This window comes from Anolis carolinensis, chromosome 4 (assembly GCF_035594765.1).
Source record: "Anolis carolinensis isolate JA03-04 chromosome 4, rAnoCar3.1.pri, whole genome shotgun sequence".
In the NCBI taxonomy this organism is placed as follows: Eukaryota; Metazoa; Chordata; class Lepidosauria; order Squamata; family Dactyloidae; genus Anolis; species Anolis carolinensis.
The window spans coordinates 243,334,051-243,355,848 of NC_085844.1; the positions used below are offsets into that span (position 1 = coordinate 243,334,051).

The window sequence follows — 21,798 nt, forward strand, 5'->3', positions numbered from 1 at the left end:
TCTCTGTGTGTCTTCATTGGAATCAATTGGAACCAGCACTCCAGGAATGGACCCTGAGATTTTGGACAACAATATGGATTATAATTTTCAATAGTTTAATACAAAATGGATTTTAAAATAAAAAGGTGCAATACTTATGGAAACATAGAAAAAGAGGAGTCTTGTCGATTTCACCAGCACCACCTAGACCAGGGGTCCTCAAACTTTTAAAGCAGAGGGCCGGTCCACAATCCTTCAGACTGTTGAGGGGCCGAATTATCATTTGGGGAAAAAAACAACGAACAAATTCCTATGCACACTGCACATATCTTATTTGTAGGGCAAAACAACAACAATAACAATGAAAGAACAATACAATATTTAAAAATGAAAATAATTTTATCCAACATAAACCTATCAGGATTTCAATAGGAAGTGTGGGCCTGCTTCTGGCCAATGAGATAGTCAGGTTAATTAGGATTGTTGTTTTTGTGTGTCTTCAAGTCATTTCAGACTTTGGGTGAGCTTAAGTCCAAAATTATTTATTTATGCATTTACTACATTTATTTACTACATTTATATCCCACCCTTCTCACCCCGAAGGGAACTCAGAACAGCTGTATGTACATACAACATATTATATTATTAGCATAGCACAATATTAGCATTATATATTACTATATTGAACTATTTCACTATACTGTAATATTATATGTAATATATAACATATAATTAATATTATATGGTGGTAGTATTCGTATTATATTGTATAAAATGACAATATTATTATCAATATCATATGTATATACAATATATTATATTATTAAAACGGATATTAAAATATTATATTATAAATGAGGGTGGGGGCCAGGTAAATGACCTTGGAGGGCCGCATCTGGCCCCCGGGCCTTAGTTTGGGGACCCCTGACCTAGACATTACTGAACAAAGTTAGTTAGCTGTAGTATTGTTTTTTCTAGATTGCATCAATAAGACCATAGTGTCCTGATCAAGGGAAGTAGCAGTGCCAACTTATTCTGCTTTGGTTGGACCTCCTCTGGGTTACTGTGTGCAATTTTGGGTACTCCGGTTCAAGAATGATATAGACAAGCTGAAATGTATCCACAAAGAGCAACCAAGATGATCAAAGGTCTGGTAACCAGCCTTATGAGGAATGACTTAGTGAGTTGACTAACAGTTTAGCTTGAAAAAGAGAAAACCGAGTGGTGACATGCCAGCCATATTTAAATTTCCCAAGCAATGTCATGTAGAAGATGAAACAAGTTAGTTTTCTTCTTTTTCTTCTTCAGAGACCAATGGATTGAAATGGCAAGAAAAGAGATAAGAAAAAAGATTCCATGTAAACCGTAGGAAGAATTTTATTTAAGAGCAGTTTAGCAGCAGAATGGTGCATTGAAAGCTGACGGACTCTCCTTTGGAGGTTTTTAAACAGAGTTTGGATGGGTATATTTCAGGATTGTGTACTAGTGTATTGCTGCATGGAGGGATTAGGCTTTCATCCCTTTCCAAGATTCGAAGATACTTTGATTCTAAGTAGTTGCATAAAAGAGATAAATTTGACAGTGACATCATGGAAAAAGTGTGTGGGATGGACCTAAAGTCTGATTCAGAATTATTTTCATGTGTTGTGTAACTACATTGAGATCAAAGTGAGAGCCTTAACTCCTATCTTGCAGTAGGCTCCAATTGACAGATTCTGGCCTTCTAGTAAAAAACAATGTCAAGAAGATCCCACAAGCCTGAAACGGTTGTCTCACCAGTCTGTTCTGCAACATCTGTTGCAAATGCATAAATATTAAGTCAGCAATGAATGAAATGAAGCCAGGGAAATCCTGAGGGAAGCCTGAACATCTAGGATAACAATGCAATGCATACAGAGAAGTCTCCTCTATTCAAAAGACTGTTGAAAATCCTCTTTAGGAAGTCTTCTGCAATTTCAAGCTCTGTCAATTCCAAACTCAGTTTAGAAATGAGTTGTAAGAAGTGGGATAGGGAAGGGAAGCCTTGAAGCTGCCCACTGACAGAACCCATGGTTAATAAAGCTAGGACCAATCTGGAGAGAAATTCTCTGGACTTGCCTTGGAGGTGGACTTCTGAACTTGCTACTGCAGCAGATGGCAGCAGTGTCTCATGTAAACAGCAGACAGGTCTTGTTATGATTAAGCCTCATGGCTCTGTTACTGACAGACGTGGGCGTAAGACTCCTCGAGAGTCAGATACTCTCGAGGAGCGAGAAAGAAAAAGACTGCGAGACATTTTTGCAGCACCGTCTGACGAAGAGTCTTTTGAGGGGTTTACGGAGAGAATGGAGGAGGGGCTGGTTAGCTCGGAGGAGGATGAGATGGATTGGACTCGGGTAAGGGAGGAATTGGGTGCCACTGGTCATGATGGGATAGAAGATGAATGGGGACTTTCAGGATTAGACCCATGGCTTGGCTGGAGGGATGGGACGGGATCCACAGCTGGAGATGCTGTGGGGCGTAGTCAGAGGTGTTCCAGCTCTGATGAGGAAAGTGATGAGGAAACGCCCGGGTTAAGGAGGACAGCTGACAGTGATGAGGATTTGTAACTGGCATAAAATGGGGCTTGGGAGCAATTGCAAATTGCGTTGGGCAAGGTAATCTGGACAAACGCTTGGGATCTGTGTGGGACGCTTTCCTGAAGACTGGTGTGTTTTCCTGTGCTGAGACGTAAGTTGTTTTTGGAATTCAGGGTCAGACGGCGGGAGGAATTGTGTGGGCATTTGTTTGTGCAAACCTGTGCTTACTCTTATTAGCTTGACCTTCCGTCGTCTTCTTGACGGACGCCATCTCCTGCTTTGAAAACTCGGATTGAACTGACCACGGCTTGTCTTCCCCCTTCTGGACTTGGAAACTACAACGTCTACTTCTGGCTTTGAACCACGGAAAGGAACTGGGTCTACTCTTCTGCTACAATCCTTGGCTGATCTGTTTGTGTTGGAAATCCTGTCTGCTGTGTGTGTGGGAGCGACGCAAGTTCCTCTAAGCACCGTGTTGGCAGCAGAGAGGAATCTGCTGCCAATTAGTTGCATTCTTTTGTTCCTTGGCTTTTGTTTTGTTTACCCTCAGGCTGAAGCAAGCAGTTTGTTTTTACCCGGATTAAACTTCGGTTTAATTCGGTTTATCTTTTGTACGTTTTTCCCTTGTCCCTTTTTTGCTCCTAAAGGCTAAAATTGCCTGGCCCTTGTGTTTTTACGGGCATTTTTGAGTTCTGTAATTAAATAAACTCTGTTATTTTGAACCTTGTGGCGTTCTGTCCTTGACAGATTGCCCAACGCCATAAAAAGTTTATTGCAGCAATAAACCCGTCAGGAAGACGATGGAGGAGTTAAGGGCCAAATTTGAGCAATTACAAACGGCTTTTACCGTTAGCCAAGCTGCTCATGCTGTGAAAGGACATGTTTTGACTCCTGAACGCTTTGATGGGACCAGGTGCAAGTTGCTAACCTTTTTGGCACAAGTGGAGCTTTATTTTTCCCAGCTCAGTGCTCATGCTTTTCCTACAGACACTAGCAAGGTGGCATTTATTTTGAGTTTCTTGACCGGTCCCGCAGGACAATGGGCCACTAATTTAATTTTGGGAAATGACCCAGTCAAAGACAATTTGGATAATTTCAAAAAGTTATTAATTGACACTTTTGGGGATCCTCTCCGCACGGAGAATGCTGGGTGGGCTCTGTATCGGTTGAAACAGGGAAAGGGGACTGTTTTGGATTACTTAAATAAGTTTAACCTGTATCGCCACCAGCTGGATTGGGGGGAAAATGCATTCATGCTTTTATTTACTGCCGGGTTAAGTGATATGCTCCAGGATGAATTAGCACGCTTGGAGCCGGCTGAAAATTGGGATGCCTTAGTAGCTAAGGTGCTGCGTTTAGACGCAAGGTTCGAGGCTCGTAGACACTCGAAAGCAATGTGTGCGCCACCCATGCAAATTACCAGGGCACCTGTGGTGATGGGGGAAGAGCCTATGGAGCTTGGGGTCTTTAAAAAGCTGTCTACAGAGGAAAAGAGCCGTAGGAGGCAGCTGGGTTTGTGTTTGTACTGTGGGAATGCGGGGCATTTTGCCAAGACCTGTAATGTGAAACCTTCCCAGCTTTCGGGAAAAGGCCAGCCCTAGTGCGACGTGAGTCCAACGCACTAGGGCTCCTCAAGCAGTCAACTGAGGGGAGGAAGCATGTTTTCATACCCATTACATTATCTGTTGGGGGAAGGGAACTTGTTTCTACTTTGGCACTGCTGGACTCAGGGGCTACGGTCTCTTATGTAGATATTGAGTTTGCTAGGAAGCATGGCATTCCTAGAGTGCGCAAAGCATGCGACGTGTGGGTGGAAGGAGCAGATGGGAGACTGCTGGAGACTGGGGTGGTTAACCATGAAACCTCAGCAGTAATGTGGGAGGTGCAGGGAGTAACGGGAACGTTTGTGTGGGATATTACGAGCTTGCCTAGATATGACGTGATCCTGGGGATGGATTGGCTAGCTGTAGTAAATCCACAAGTAGATTGGGCGACACGTAAAGTAACCTTAAAGAGGCAGGACTGTTGCATTCTGAATGTTACTCAATCTGATATGGAGGGAGTGCCTGCTGAGTATGGGGAGTTCTCTGATGTGTTTTGTAAAAGAGAAGCGGACAAATTACCACCGCACAGGCCATATGATTGCGCCATCAAGTTAGCAGAAGGTGCGAAATTGCCAGCAGGAAGGCTGTATGCCTTGACTGTACCGGAAAGGCAGGCTTTGCGGGAGTTTCTAGATGAAAATTTAGCCAAGGGGTTTATTCGCCCATCTAGTTCACCAACTGCGGCACCAGTATTTTTTGTAGCCAAAAAGACTGGGGAACTTAGGCTGGTCTGCGACTATCGGATCCTAAACAAATACACCATTCGGGATAGGTACCCGCTACCTTTAATCTCGGAACTATTATCAAGGGTGCAAGGGGCGAAGGTCTTTACCAAGCTTGACCTGCGGGGGGCATATAACTTAATCCGTATACGGGAAGGGGATGAATGGAAGACGGCATTTAACACGTGTTTCGGATGCCACGAGTTCCGAGTCATGCCTTTCGGACTTTGCAATGCTCCCGCGGTCTTCCAGAGGTTCATGAACGATGTGTTCAGGGACCTAATTGACCAATTTTTAGTGATTTATTTGGATGATATCTTGATTTTTTCTAAGGACGAGAAAGAACATCGTCAACATGTCAAGCAGGTTCTGCACCGTCTGCGGGCTAATGGGCTTTTCGCCAAGGCTTCCAAGTGCGTCTTTCATGTGCCTGAAGTGGAGTTCCTAGGTCATGTAGTGTCAGGTAGGGAACTTAAAATGGACCCACATAAGGTTGACGCCGTCAATTCATGGCAGGAACTTAAGACTAAGAAGGATGTACAAAGGTTCTTAGGTTTCGCTAACTACTACCGGGAGTTTATTCCGAACTTTGCAAAGCTCACGGTACCTTTGACGCAGCTCCTGCGTAAGAAACAGCCATTTGTGTGGGGGCGGGAAGCTCACGATGCGTTTCTACAACTTAAGTCTAGTTTTCAATCGGATAACATACTAACACATCCTGATGTTGACAAACCGTTCGTGGTAGAAGCGGACGCTTCTAGCTACGCGTTGGGGGCTGTATTGTCTCAGAAGGATTCCTCAGGGACCTTGCGTCCCTGTGGATTTTACTCGCGGCAACTAACACCCTTCGAGCAGAACTATACCATATGGGAGAAGGAGTTGTTGGCGATTAAGGTGGCGTTTGAGGTGTGGCGGCACTGGCTTGAAGGGGCACGGCACCAGATCGTGGTCAGATCTGATCACAAGAACTTAGAGCACTTGCAAACAGCAAAGAAGTTAAACCAGCGTCAAATCCGATGGGCTTTGTTTTTCTCCAGGTTTAATTTCAAAGTGCAGTTCGTGGAGGGGAAGGCAAACTTGCGGGCCGATGCTTTATCCCGCAAGCCGGAGTTTAAGACCAATGAGCAGGTAGTATGTCAGACCATCTTGCCTACTGCCTCTCTATGTGTTGTAGACAATGAGCTCGGGTTACATGACCAGATCCTTGAGGCTCAGAGGGATGATGTGTGGACCCAGGAACAACTGATGTTGCTATCAGCAGGTAACCGTACAATACTGCCGCATCTACAGGATCAAGACGGAGTATTGGTACGCAGGGGGCAGGTTTACGTACCAGTGGGGGCCCTCAGGTTGGAGGTGATTAGAGCCCACCATGACGAACCCATGGCTGGGCACTTTGGCAGGTTCAAGACCGTACAGCTTATCACCAGGAGCTACTGGTGGCCAAAGATGCGGCAAGACATTTTGCGCTTTTGTGACAGCTGCGCTGTTTGCCAGCAGAGTAAGACGCCTGTTGGGCGCCCTAGAGGGTTGTTGTCGTCTCTACCTGTTCCAGAGAGGCCATGGCAAATCATTTCCATGGATTTTATTTCGGATTTACCTAAGTCTGGGGGTTATACTTGTATTTGGGTGGTGGTGGATTTATTTAGCAAACTGGCTCATTTTATTCCTTGTTCAACCATTCCGGCGGCCCCTACGTTGGCCTTACTATTTACTAAGCACATCTATCGTTTGCATGGAGCACCTGAGGTGATTATTTCAGATAGGGCTCCGCAATTTGTGTCACGCTTTTGGAAACACTTCCATGAGTGCTTAGGGACTAAGTTAAACGTTTCTTCAGCTTTTCATCCACAAACGGATGGACAGTCTGAACGGGTTAATGGGCTCTTAGAGCAGTACTTGCGTTGTTTTTGCTTGGATCAACCCACGGCTTGGGTGAAGTGGTTACCGGTGGCTGAGTTCGCTTACAACAATGCGGTGCACGCGTCTAGTCAGCATACGCCATTTGAGCTAACTTATGGTTTTCACCCACGGGGAGGTGTGGCGCCGTCGACCAATGTGGTCTCTTCGGACCCTGTGTACCGCTCTTCGGAAATGGCTGCATTGCATGATGTTGCCCGTCGCTTACTGTTGGAAGCTAAGGCAACGCAAAAGACTCAGGCTGACCGCCACAGGCAGGCAGGGGAGGAGTTGGAAGAAGGGGATTTGGTGTGGTTATCTTCCAAACATATTAAACAGGCTGGGGGAAAGTTTGCGCCTCGGTATTTGGGTCCCTTTCCTATCGTTAAAAAGATTTCTTCCGTTGCGTTTCGTTTGCGTTTACCGTCTAGTTTAAAGGTCCATCCAGTCTTTCATCGTTCGCTGTTGAAACTAGATACCTCTAGTCGTCGTGGTGCTATAGCGGAGGGTATTACTGCCACTTCTCCGCCATCGGGGGAGGAGGCCTTTGTGAGAGGGGATAGTGTTATGATTGAGCCTCATGGCTCTGTTACTGACAGACGTGGGCATAAGACTCCTCGAGAGTCAGATACTCTCGAGGAGCGAGAAAGAAAAAGACTGCGAGACATTTTTGCAGCACCGTCTGACGAAGAGTCTTTTGAGGGGTTTACGGAGAGAATGGAGGAGGGGCTGGTTAGCTCGGAGGAGGATGAGATGGATTGGACTCGGGTAAGGGAGGAATTGGGTGCCACTGGTCATGATGGGATAGAAGATGAATGGGGACTTTCAGGATTAGACCCATGGCTTGGCTGGAGGGATGGGACGGGATCCACAGCTGGAGATGCTGTGGGGCGTAGTCAGAGGTGTTCCAGCTCTGATGAGGAAAGTGATGAGGAAACGCCCGGGTTAAGGAGGACAGCTGACAGTGATGAGGATTTGTAACTGGCATAAAATGGGGCTTGGGAGCAATTGCAAATTGCGTTGGGCAAGGTAATCTGGACAAACGCTTGGGATCTGTGTGGGACGCTTTCCTGAAGACTGGTGTGTTTTCCTGTGCTGAGACGTAAGTTGTTTTTGGAATTCAGGGTCAGACGGCGGGAGGAATTGTGTGGGCATTTGTTTGTGCAAACCTGTGCTTACTCTTATTAGCTTGACCTTCCGTCGTCTTCTTGACGGACGCCATCTCCTGCTTTGAAAACTCGGATTGAACTGACCACGGCTTGTCTTCCCCCTTCTGGACTTGGAAACTACAACGTCTACTTCTGGCTTTGAACCACGGAAAGGAACTGGGTCTACTCTTCTGCTACAATCCTTGGCTGATCTGTTTGTGTTGGAAATCCTGTCTGCTGTGTGTGTGGGAGCGACGCAAGTTCCTCTAAGCACCGTGTTGGCAGCAGAGAGGAATCTGCTGCCAATTAGTTGCATTCTTTTGTTCCTTGGCTTTTGTTTTGTTTACCCTCAGGCTGAAGCAAGCAGTTTGTTTTTACCCGGATTAAACTTCGGTTTAATTCGGTTTATCTTTTGTACGTTTTTCCCTTGTCCCTTTTTTGCTCCTAAAGGCTAAAATTGCCTGGCCCTTGTGTTTTTACGGGCATTTTTGAGTTCTGTAATTAAATAAACTCTGTTATTTTGAACCTTGTGGCGTTCTGTCCTTGACAGGTCTGAGTTGGACATGATCCTGCTGTCCACACTGTCCCAAAACTGTGGGCTTACTCTGGAGTTTTGCTCAAACACAGGCCCATTTATGTACAATGTCATAGTACAGAAGGAACATCAGTGTTCAATGAGCAATAATAATAATAATAATAATAATAATAATAATAATAATAATAATAACTTTATTCTTATACCCCGCCCCATCTCCCCAAAGGGACTCGGGGCAGCTTACATGGGGCCATGCCCAAACATAACAGTAAAATAACAACAGCAAGACAATAAAACAAATTACTTAACAATAACACATCAGCATCAATAAAACAGTCATAAAAGGTCAACATACAAAATAAAATGTTAAAAACAGGAGATAAATACACGGATCTGGGCCAAAGTGCAAGACACATCCATGCAATTTTCATTGTCAGTCTCCATGTGTATGATGCTGCATGCACAACTCTGCTTTCACAACTTTGAACTGAAAGCTTCTTATCAGACAAAAATATCTAGCTGCTTCTGTGATCGAGGTGACCACCCCCCCCCCCAGGACTTTGTAAAACATAGTTCAAAAATCAAGACTTTATGTTCTATATTCCATATATTTATAGTAGAAGGTGATTGAGACTTTTTACTGGAGTTTACTGTGGTTTACTAAAACTCTGCACTCTGAGGCAAGAGATAACAACTTCATGAATTGTAAAATCATGCTGCTAAAACTCCACTTTTATGAATTTCCATGCTGGGTTCTCCAGATGTTATGAACTTCATTCTTATCAAATATTTTCAATTGTTTATATCATTCATGATTCCCCTTTATGAAATGTAACTCACTTTTATGAATTCTCCCTTATTTCCATGAAATCTATCTATCTGCCTATATGTATTTGTACTCTTTGGAATCCCCGGAAAATATGTATTTTTCCCAGCCTGGGTTATATTCCAACTTTATTTTATTTTTCATTTTATTTCATATAATTGTCAAATCATGAAATCAAATAGGAAATATTTTGAACTCAACATGAACCCCAGAACCTATCCCATTTCCTATGACCCAGGCTTCCTTTCCCAAAAACAAAAGGATAATCTGCCACCGCTAAATCCAATCAAATTCAAATTGCATGGACAATATAGGGCTTGAGTCACCGAATTCGGAGTGTTGACCTAAAGGAGATTCGCCCCAAGGCAAACATTGTCATAGCTCACCCAAAGAAATACCCAGGACACCTCAGGAAGGCGCCCTGCAGAGCCTGTCAATATGGCTCATCACCACCCATCTTTGCTTCCATCTCTGACACCCCAAGGCATATCTGAAATCTGTATACGTGACAGAAACCCGGACATCCTTGATTGCTGCCATTAATAAAATAAGCACCCTTTAGAAATCAGTCTAGCAGGATTTAATCCTCTGGTTCCTGTCCCCGTCACCTCATTGTTTCGCTAACTCCCGCCTTCTCTCTCCTGATTGGCCCGAGTGGAGACGTAAGGCAGCTTCCTATTGGGCCAACGGAGCGAGGCGGGAAATGAAAGCCCGCCTCATTCAACCTTCTAGCCTATCAACGATCAGGTAGGCGGGGAAGCAGGGCGGGAAATTCAAAGGGCTGTCAGACTGAAATTTTGTGTAAATATGGCTTTATTTTGATTGTATGGCACTGCTGGTAAGTCGAATGATCGCTACCAGAGTCCTCTTCAGCTGAAATGCTCAATAAAGACTCCTTGGCGGATTTTCCTTCAACTTTGGCGGACCTTCTTCATTTCGGCTTCAGGTTGTATTGCGGCTCGTATTTTCCTTTTGGCTCCGCCAAGGTCCGTTCTCTCAGGACCGGATCGGGTCTCTCCTCAAGGGCCCCGATCCCCTAAAACGCGGTCAACAACACTTCTATAAGGAAAGTTGTGCATGCCTAAAAAAATCAACAGGATTTCAGTGTCAATGTTTCTATTTGCTCTCCTGTTCTTGTTTTGGGGGACAAATAAGACAAAGCTGCTGATAGCTTTGGAAAACTATGCAAGTGCTTACACATTTTCACCAGGGATCTCCATGTCTCCCTTACCGATTTTAGATGTCTTGAAATAATTTATGGATAAGGCAGCAGTTGTGTAATGGAAATCCAAGGGAGCACAGTTCTGGAACTGTTTTGCAGAACAGGAACAATGATGCCATGTGCCAAAATATGAGGGTTAATTACCAGAATCTTCTTGCTCTAGGAAGTTAATGAAGGGATAATGAGGTGCTTACTCTGTGCTATTGTTTGTGACAAATAGGTAAAGTCAGAGCATGAGAAAACAAGCAAGAAAACAATGAATGCATGAATGTATGCACATTTTCTTTTCCTTGATGGCCTTCCTAATTCACTCTTGCAGTTTCAATGCTAACACTTCTTACAAAATGGGTTGCATTTTCAATTAAAAGCTCAGAGTTACATTCAGTTGGCTAAAGAAGAGATGTTTGATCAAATTTACTATGTTTCACAAGCTGTACCTCTGTAGTTAAGAAAAAATGTTGTGGTAATTATGCACAGGATTACAGTCTTGCTCTGTAAAATTTCCTTGCTTTCTTTGTTTGTTCTTTGGATGACTGTGTTTTTATAATGGAATTCTTAATTGGTGTCAGTTCCGCTGAATACAAATAATAGAAAAAACAGAGTATATATCAATTATCTTTTCCAGAGGTCTGGGAAATGGATTCCTGCACTAAGATGATACAGGAATGTCTACTATTATCTAGTTCACAAGTTAAAATTGACAAGATAAGCTCACTGGAATAGACGGGTCTTAAATTTTGACAGCTGATTTAGCTGTGGGATCTCTTCCTTCAGGTCATCTGTAGTTCTTTGATTGTGTATTCCTGCATTGGGTTGGACTGGATGGCTCTTGGGATCTCTTCCAGCTTTAAGATCCTATGATTATTGAAATATAAACAATTTCAGGTCCTCACATTTCTTTATTTATCATTTACGTGTAGATATTGCAGGTTTGGCTATATATCACTTGGGGTCCAACCTTTCTTTGAGACTATATCTCTTTCTATGAACCAGCACAGGCTTTAAGATCTACTGGGGAGGCCCTTCTCTTGGTCCCACCTCCATCTCAAGTGTGGTTGGTGAGGATGAGAGAAAGGACCTTCTTGGTGGTGGCTCCCCAGCTCTGAAATGCCTTCCCAAGGAAGATCAGGCTAGCCCCTACCTTCCAAACCTTCCACACACAATTAAAGACCTGGCTTTTCTGACAAGCCTTCAATCATATATATGAGGACCATTAGACTCTTTTTTAGCACTTTACAATTCTGAGGTCAAGTAGTGCTGTTTTATCTACAGCAATTGTTGTATTTTATTGATTTTACCAGGGAGTACTATGAATTTATGATGTTGTGTTAACTGTTTATTGCCTATGTTGTGTTTTGTACTTGTATTTTATATTTTGTGTCACACCTTGAGTGTTTTGTGAGCCAACCCGAGTCCTTCTGGGAGATGGTGGCTGGATATAAATTATTATTATTATTATTATTATTATTATTATTATTATTATTATTATTGTCATAAGTATGCTGCTAACATCTGTATGCTGCACCCCCGGTGGCGCAGCAGGATAAACTGCTGAGCAGCTGAACTTGCTGACCCAAAGGTCGGCACTTCAAATTTGGGGAGCGGGGTGAATTCCTGCTGTTAGACCCAGCTTCTGCCAACCATAGCAGTTCGAAAACATGCAAATGTGAGTAGATCAATAGGTACCGCTCCGGTGGGAAGGTAATGGCACTCCACATAGTCATACCAGTCACATGACCTTGGAGATGTCTACGGACAATGCTGGCTCTTCAACTTAGAAATGGGGATAAGCACCAACCCCCAGAGTTGGACACGACTACACTTAATGTCAGGGGAAAACCTTTGCGTAACATCTGTACAGACTGCAAAACTTGGAAAAAAATCTTTTTTGGACTACCGCTCCTAACATCTCTCAAACAGCATGGATGCCATTTCGGTATGTGGATTCTGAGAGCTGTGATAGTTTTTTAAAAAAGTCCTTTTCATAAGCTCTGGCTAGAATTGTGCATAACAGATGCTGTCTACTAGACATTTGACATTTGATTCCCTCTATTTTATTAAGGTGTCTTCTCACTTCGCAGACAGGCAGACAGATAAAACTCTCTGCCAAGAAATTTGATTATTACTGGTAGCAATTCTGGGGGAGTTATAAGGTGTTCAAAAGCAATTAATTGAGGACTTGTTGGTGCTTGAGTTAGGGCCGGATGTACATCTACTCCAGACTCCATCAAAATGATACTCTGCTGGTCAGGCTCATTCATAGAGGCATCTCCCTTTTCCCTTGCAGCGTTCAACCAGTTAATGAGAGCAATTGAAGTTAATTAGGTGAATATTTCAGTAAAAACAGAACAGGCACTTGTAAACCAGTTTAGCTTGCCACTCATGTTAAAGAATGTCTAATGATTTGGCAGGTAAAGGAAAGTGCCTTCAGAGTCAAGTTTGCATGTGGAAAATGTAGATCAGGCTGGTTGCTGGAGGAATAAGCAGGATTCCAACTTCATTTGAAGTTTGCTAAGTCCAGGTTTTAGCCCAAATTTTGCAGAATGTTCCACGTTGCCGAATCCATCAGTCCTGATTTGGCAGGAAATAATAATAATAATAATAATAATAATAATAATAATAATAATAATTTTATTCTTGTACCCTGCCTCTATCTCCCCACAGGGACTCAGGGCGGCTTACAAATACAAAACAAGTATACATACATAAAACATCAAATACCGAAAATGCACAAAGGAAAAATTAAAACATACGATTAAAATCAACCATTAATTTTAATCGAAACTAGTCTTAATTCTCTGTCATCCATGTTTTCAAATGCTTTTAAAATGTCCCAAGTTTCTCTCTCCTTCTACAGTCATCCTCAGATTATTTCAAACACTGCAAGCTAAGTTCAAGGTGCAAAAAGTAAGAGGACAACAACAACAACAACAACAACAACAACAACAACAACAACAACTTTTTAAAATAGCTTACCAACCATCTCCCCGAAGGGACTCGGGATGGTTTACAATTGGGACCAAGCCCAGAACATACAACAAATACAGCAACTAAAACACAGTTGAAAACGTAATAGCATATAAACAATCCAAACAATTAAAAACAACAGCATGGTATAAAAACATAATTAAAAGTAAAACAAACAAACTCAACAACCAGAACCAGGACTAGGGCATAAGTAGATTAGAGAGGGCTGAAGGTAGACTTGTGCAAGAGCAGAATATAAAACCAAGGCTAGGTTAAAGTGCAGAGTAGAACCTTATTGGTAAATAGGGGTGGGCATTCATGAACAAGGACTAATCACTTTCAAAAGCACATTGGAACAAGCAAGTTTTCAAATCCCCATGGAAGGTGGACAGAGTGGCAGTTTCCACACCATCTTCAAAGGCAGCCACACATAGAGTGTGTTGCAGTAATCCAGTTTGGATAAGAGCCCCCAGTGCTGGCAGACTGCTGACTTGAAGGTTGGGTTGCTGACCTGAAGGTTGCCGGTTCAAATCCAACCCAGGGAGAGCATGGATGAGCTCCCTCTGTCAGCTCGAGCTCCATGCGGGGACATGAGGGAAGCCTCCCACAAGGATGGCAAAACATCAAAATATCCAGACGTCCCTTGGGCAACGTCCTTGAAGATGGCCAATTCTCTCACATTAGTAATTGTTGTTGTTTGTCCTTTTTCCCCCCTTTTGGCATCTTTTCGCATCATGACCAGACTCTGATGATTCTTGACCACAAGTCAGAGCATATGCAAAACCTGTCTCTAAAATACCTAAGTTCATTGCCTTGCATAACGACTTTAAAGCACATACATCTATTCTCCCCATCCTCTAAAGGAAGAATCCACAGGTCTCTCCGTTTTATCCCCATAGTAAGCCTGGCAGGTAAGAAAGCAGCATCCCTCCAAGATTTTGAAAACTTCTCATCCAAAGTTATGTTCAGTTTGCTAAATTATCATGTTTTTGTACATGAAATCTGTCCAAATCACCCAGGCCATAATATTGCAGATTTCCCATGTATGGTTTTGAGAGATGAGCAGTGAAGAAAACTGACAGGAAGAAAATCAATTTTCTTGAAATGTGATGCTGGAAGAGCCTCCTACAGATACCATAGACTGCCAAGAAGACAAATGAATGCGCTATAGAGGAAATCAAGCCTGAACTCTCACTGTAAGTGAAGATGATTAAACTGACATACGTTGGACATATGATGAGATGACATGACTCACTGGAAAAAATAGTTATGTTTGGAATAGTGGAAAGCTGTAGGAAAGGTGTTCATAGTGTGACCATTGGACTTTGACTTTGGAGATCAGGAATCAGTTCCCTGCCTGGCCATGAAACTCTCTTGGTGACCTTGTATGAATTACACACAATCCTGCTTCCAGCCGTTAATCTGGAACAAGAAGAACAGTGGATTTATTTAGAACTTATAGGATACTCTGGAGTGAACCCCAGTGTTTTTTTAAAATTTAATTTTTATTGAAAGTATAAAGATATAAGAATAGAAACAGATAGTCTTTTGTCTTTTCCATTTTACAATAAAAGTGGGAAAACAATTAGATTTGAGAAAATAGGAGTGAAGCAAAGCAAAGCAAAACAAAGCAAAGAGAAAGAAAAAAGAAAAAAGAAAAAGGGAGTTCTGGTTACTTCCAGTTCACTTTGAGTTGTGTGCAATTTCCTCTTAAATCTTTTTTTGTTTGTTAATTGCATTGGTTCTTTTGAACTGGTTCTTTAGTCAAATTTTAAATGAACTTCTATTTTTTCTTTCTCCAGAAAGTTTATGAATTTGTTCCAATCCTTTCTTTTTGATTGTGATCTGTTCTATGCCAATTTTTGCATCAACAGATCCATATTCATAATATCTAACACTTTCAGGAATCCCCAGTATTTTTGAAATGCACAGGTATAGAATGGGTGACACCTGACTTGACAACAGTACAAGTGAAAGGGATGTAGGAGTCAGACAACAGGCTGAATATGATTCAACAGTGTGATGTGGTTGTTAAAAGAGCCAGTGCAATTGTAGCTTGCATCAACAGGAATATTGTGTCTACATAATGGAAGTCATAGTCCCACTCAATTCTGCTTTGATCAGGTCTCACCTGGAATGTTCCTATGTCCAGTTCTAGGCAAAGCAATTCAAGAAGGAGATGGACAAGATAGAAGCAGTCTAAAGAAGGGCAACCAAAATGATCAAAAGGTTTGGAAACCAAGCCCTATGAGGAATGGCTTAGGGAACTGGGTATGTTTAACGTGGAGAAAAGAAGGCTGAGATATAAGAACCATTTTTAAACATTTGAAAGGATGTCACATTGAGGAGGGGGAAGGATTGTTTTCTGTTGTATAGACTAGGACATGGAGATGTAGATTCAAATGGCATGAAAAAAGATTCCATCAAGAATTTCCTAAAGGAAAGAATAATAGAATCATAGACTCCTAGAGATGGAAAACACTCCAAGGGCCATTTGGCCAAATCCCCTGGCATGCAGAAAAAGCAAAATAAAAGCACCCCTGACAGATGGCCATCCATCCTCTCCCCTGACAGATGGCATCCAACCTTCCACTGATGTTTAGCAGTGGAGTATGCTGCCCAAGAGGATGGTGTTGCCTCCTTCTCTGAAAGATTTTAAGCAGAGGCTGGATGGCCATCTGTCAGGAGAGGTTTGATTGGAGTCCTGATCCTAAATGGTTTATATATTATGTAGTTCAAAGCTCTGCATTGAATTGTGCCTAGAAAAAACTAGAAGCCAATGAAGCTTGTCCAAGTGAAGAGTTGTATGATTTGCAAACAACATTCCTGACAAAAGTGGATTAAGAGTAATCTAAAAGCAACATATAACTTACAAAGTCCTGCTGTGGTGTTATGCAAAAATTTGCAATTACTTTCTTATTGGTTATTGTTATTTGGGGGAAAAACTATTCTTGCTAAAAGTAATAAAAAGATTAAAATTCTTTATTTCGCTCACTTTACTGTACTGATGTCTGGGCAAGAAATCTCTAGAAAAAAAAAACCACACAGAGAAAGAAAGAAAAAACCCTCAAAGGCAGCAGACAAGCCGCTGGCTTCCTTCCTCAGATATCAAGAATGTACTTGGTTCCTTCACATCGTCCCGGACAACGTAAGGGAGAACCATTCAAAGACTCAAGGTTTGTGATTCTTATTCACAGTTTATAGATAGTGTCACATTTTGCTTTGTAAATGGAAGCACCAGTATACGTTTTATGGTGTTCTGCAGTGTTGCCTTTGTGGTTTTGTTGTTGCTTTTGTGTGACTCCAAGCTTTTTTTGACTTAGGGGGACCCTACAGCAAAGCTATGATGAGATTTTCTTGGTAAGATTTGTTCAGATATGGTTCGCTGTTGCCTTCGTTTGAGGCTAAGAGAGTGTGACTTGCCTAAAGTCATTGAGCATGTTTCCATGGCTGAGGGGTTTTTTGAACCCTGGTCTCCAAGACTCATAGTTCTTTGCTTTACTTTGATAAGCTCTGTAAATAAATACTGTGTAATGATTGGATCGAGAGTCACTGAGTACTTGATGGTTGAATCCATAGAAGCTGAATATGTGGATACAGGTTATTGATTGCTTTGGGTGTTTGTTTCTTAATGGCATTTAGGCAGGAGGGAATTCAAACTGGAAACTGTGGTGCAGGGGAAAGAGGATTTAAGCCTTTGCAGATCTGATCCAGATTTAACTCTTTAAATCAGATAAATGCTATAGGGTGGAAAACATGTATTCACCAAATATTGTTGTATCACTTCAATTGTTTAAAAAAATGCTAGAGCAAAATTTCCTAAATTAATGCTTATCAGAGACATGAAGCACAATCAAAATAATCACAATGTCAGCTATATAGATTGCAAAAGATTCAGGGCTGATAGCAAGAAGTACTTCATACATTAAACTGTGGAATTCATTGTCACAAGATGTAGTAATGTCTGCAACTGTTGACAGTGAAAATAAAATGCAGAAATATTTTTTGCATCCCTAATCTCAAATGTGGAAATACTCCAGAATCCAAAACTGTCTTTGTGTGTGGCTGAGATAGGGACACTTTTCCTTTCTTATAGTTCAGTGTGCGCAAACGTTTCATGCATGCAATTATTAAAAACATTATGTGTAAAATTACCTTCAGGCAATGTGTATAAGATGTATAGGAAATATAACTGAATGTTGAATTTAGACGTGTATCCCAACTCCAATATATGCAAATGCTGGTACTGCAAAATTTGAAAAAAATAATAATCAAGAATGCTTCTGGTTCTCAACATTTAAGATAAGGGATACTTAACCTGTACTGCTTTAATATGGGGCCCGCACAAATCTACTGCTAATAACACAACTATAGCATATAAATGAGGAATCACATGTGTTGTGATAAGAGACTGTTATGCTAATTCAGTTCTCTGGGGATGGACTGGAACAGATGAATTTAATTCAGCAACACTTTCCCACTCGCATTTCCCTTTGAAGCTTCTTTGCCTGACAACTGTTACTTTAGGGCGGAATGCCCTGGGAAGCGGAAGTATTCTCCCATTGGTTTTTACCCATTACTGATGTATAGAGAAATCAGTTCTGTACTGATGGATAGAGAAATAGGATGGAGACAGTGGTATAAGAAATTACCCCCACCCAGATTCTTATATTCATAGAATTGACAGAAGCCCCATCTACACTGCCATATAATCCAGTTCCAAGCTGATAATCTGGATTTTGTATGGCAGTGTAGATGGAGTCTTAGTGAATCCTTGGAAGCTCAATGGCAGGGTGCTGGGTCTGATAATAAAAATACTTCTTCACACAGCATCTGTGTATACTCGTGTATAAGTTGACCTCATGTACTAATTGAGAGCAGATCTGGGGGACAAAATTATGGATTTTGCTATAATCCATGGAAAAAACCAAGGTCATTCTACAGAGAAGGGGAAACTGTCAGCACTCTGTCAGGGGCCAGCTGCTTTTGAATGCTTTCACTTTTTTTGTGCCGAGGTATTCATAGAGGCTTTTCACACCACTCCATGCAGAGAATTTATTTATTTATTTATTTATTTATTTATTTGCAGTTTTTATATTCCGCCCCTCTCACCCTGAATGGGACTCAGGGTGGATCACAATGTACATATACATGGCAAACATTCAGTGCCATTAGACATACAGACAGAGACAGAGATGAAGACACAGAGGCAATTTAACATTTTCCAGCTTCTGGCTTCATGAGGATATGCTCAATTTCGGCCACAGGGGGAGCTGCTGCTTCATCCTCCACTGTCATACTGAGTCCTTGATGGATTACTTCCTCATTCCTTTCCATATGCTGGACAATTTTTATGGTGTTGTAAATTAGTTAAATTAGCCTTCCCACATAAGTGGTACCTAAATTTCCTACTTGATAGATACAACTATCTTTTAGGTTGCTTAGGTCAACAATGAGCTGGGCTATTTTTAATGGTCAGGTGCTCAATCTGTGGGCTGGCTTCGAATTCATGACCTCTCAGTCAGTAGTGATTTATTGCAGCTGGCTACTAACAAGCTGTGCCACAGCCCGGCCCGGAATGGGGCAGTCCTCTTTTTTTTAAATAGAAGTTAAGATATAATATTAATATTTATCAAAAAAGACTTTCCATATTGTGTAAAATAGCGAAAGGTAAGAACTTTGTCCCTAGGGACCCTGAGGAGAAGTACCAAATACCTGCCACCACAACCACTTTCCTGCCCCAGCATTCAAAAAGGCTAGAAACAGTACTGCATCAGAGACAGTCAGGGCATTTGTTCTCTTATGTTCCCCTAGGATGGATTAATCTCTGGCCTTTTGTCACTCTATTCATAAAAGGAGATGGTTCCTTTTTTAAAGAGTTAAGGCACAGCCTTTACATTGATCTATGATTTACTGCAATAAGATCTAGTGATGCCGCCAACTTGCATGGCTTTCAAAGAAGAGCAGATAAATTCACAGAGTCATCCATGGCTTTTAGTATCAAACACAGGCTGACTTTCTACATCAGTTACAGGAAACCTAAGATGTAGAGTGTCGTTGTGTTCATACTCTGTTTTTCTTGCTGATATAGGATGGCTCCTCTTATGCTCTTACTCTTGTGTGCCATATGTCATTGGGATGGGCAGGAGCAATAAATCCACTTTAGTGATTCTATGCTATTTATGTTTCCCAATTCCACTCAGAAAAGTTGCACAAGGAGCAACAGCAAAATCAAGAATTGATTGGTGTTCCTCCTTGAGGAACATTGATTGGTGATGGATCCGCCAGCTATTAAGGCTGTCAGAATGAAAACCAGAGAGGCTCCTATATGGTTAATGGTTGCGTGGAAGAGGGAATTTCAACTGATGTTGCTTGTCAAGCAACTAGTTAAAAAGTAGGACCTGTTGAAACTCCCTCTTCTAAATAACCACTGAAGCAGAGGTGCCTTCTTCATTTTTCCCTCTGTTAAATGTTGTCCCTTGGCTACCAGTGAAGGATCAAGAAGCGTAAAACTATTAGACGTTCCACTAGCTAGAATTTTCTAAAAATGGCTGTCCAAAAAGTATGTTTTCTAGGCTCTGAAAAACTTTTATATCCCATTTCCCAAAGCTTTCAATCCTTCATGCTGCAGTTATCAAGGGATAACCCATATTCATTGAGCCATTCTTAAACTAACACACACACATTCAGGTATATTTTTGTAAATTAAGTAGTGCTACTAAGGGCATTTGCTCAGACAAGGACATTTTTACCTTCACTGTGCTCTTCTTTATATGTCCATAGGTCATCATGCTGGTTCAGAATTGTGCTTGGATTTCTTGTGTAATACTTGCATGTCACATCACATTACAAGTATTTGGTCAAGGTAAGCCAAAATCTCAACAATGTTTTTCAAATCATGTATTAAGGTGTCAAGACATTAATTATTGGATTATCAGTTATTTGCCAAGATATCTGTTGTAGTGTGCCTTCAAGTTGTTTCTAACATATTGTGATCCTGGGGTTTCCTGAGGCTTAGAGTCTCCCAAGGTCACTGAGTGGGTTTCCTTGGACAAGCGGAGAATTGAATCCTCGTCTCTATTATATTTGCCCAGAAATATTGATATGGATGCATGGGCTGACTGACACTACTTTACCTTCTCTCTTTTCTCTTTTTCTCCATTTACTGTATGAAAGTTGTCTTAAACAAGAGTGGAGAAGAACAGCCAGCCAGATACTTATGCTTACCAATCTCATATTGGTAGTCTATTTGTTGTGTTTATTAGGACTTCTGGGAGATTATGTCCAATGGTGGACCAAAGCTTCACCATCCCTGTCTTAAATAGCAGGGAAGTATAAACTACACCATGGTCCTTTTTCTGGCCCTTAATTCCATCTGCATCCCAAATGTCCTACCTCAGTAGTTCTCAACCCAGATATTTTGGCATTCAACTCCCAGAAATCCTAACATCTGGTAAACTGGCTGGGATTTCTGGGAGTTGTAGGCCAAAACACCTGGAGACCCACAAGTTGTTATCAAAGGCTTTCATGGCTGGAATCACATGCAGTTTTTCGGGCTGCATGGCCATGTTCTAGAAATATTCTCTCCTGACATTTCACTCATATCTATAGCAGGCATCCTCATAGGTTGTGAGGTCTGTTGGAAACTAGGCAAGTGGTTGTGAGGTCTGTTGGAAACTAGGCCCACTTGCTTAGTTTCCAACAGACCTCACAACCTCTGAGGATGCCTGCCATAGATGTGCGTGAAATGTCAGGAGGGAATGCTTCTGGAACATGGCTATACAGCCCGGAAAACACACAATGACCCACAAGTTGAGAACCACTGTCCTACCTGCATCTGTGGATATGTAGTTGGCTTCTCTCATCAGGCAGACAGGTGTTTTTTGGAGAAAGGAAGGGAAAATGGGAACAATTACATCCTCTCTTTGGTGTGCTGGCCAATTTATTCAGTTATACCAGTGTATCGTAGTGGTTTGAATGCTGGAAAAAGACACTGAAAGACGAGGGTTTGGAACCCCCTTGGCCATGGAAACGTTATGGATGACCTTGGACAACTCATATTCTCTAAGTGGAGGGCAAAGGCAAATGCCATCTGAATAAATTCTGCTGCAAAATAGACCTTAGGATTGCCATAACTCAAAAATCACTTGAAGGCACACAATAATAGCAAGTGCAATTCTACAAAAATCATTCTTGTGAAGGCAAATGTTTAAGACTGAGAAAATATCTCATAGCCAAGGAAGAAAAGCTATGAAAGTTTCACTGAGGATAAAGCAAGTGAGAATTTTCATAGATGCAACAAGGACACATGGACAAGAATGTCCAAGTTGGTCAAGAT

The 21,798-nt window shown here is 41.8% G+C and overlaps 1 protein-coding gene across 1 annotated transcript in view; it reads left to right on the plus strand.

The window, feature by feature from the left end:
• The first annotated feature begins 14,965 nt into the window (after positions 1-14,965).
• col20a1 (collagen type XX alpha 1 chain) overlaps positions 14,966-21,798 on the plus strand; it is a 175,330-nt gene continuing 168,497 nt past the window's right edge. Inside the window, exons 1-2 of the mRNA XM_062979041.1 lie at positions 14,966-16,636; positions 20,244-20,325. Coding sequence (XP_062835111.1) covers positions 20,250-20,325 — 76 coding nt within the window. The 5' untranslated portion in view covers positions 14,966-16,636; positions 20,244-20,249. The remainder of the gene's footprint in view (positions 16,637-20,243; positions 20,326-21,798) is intronic.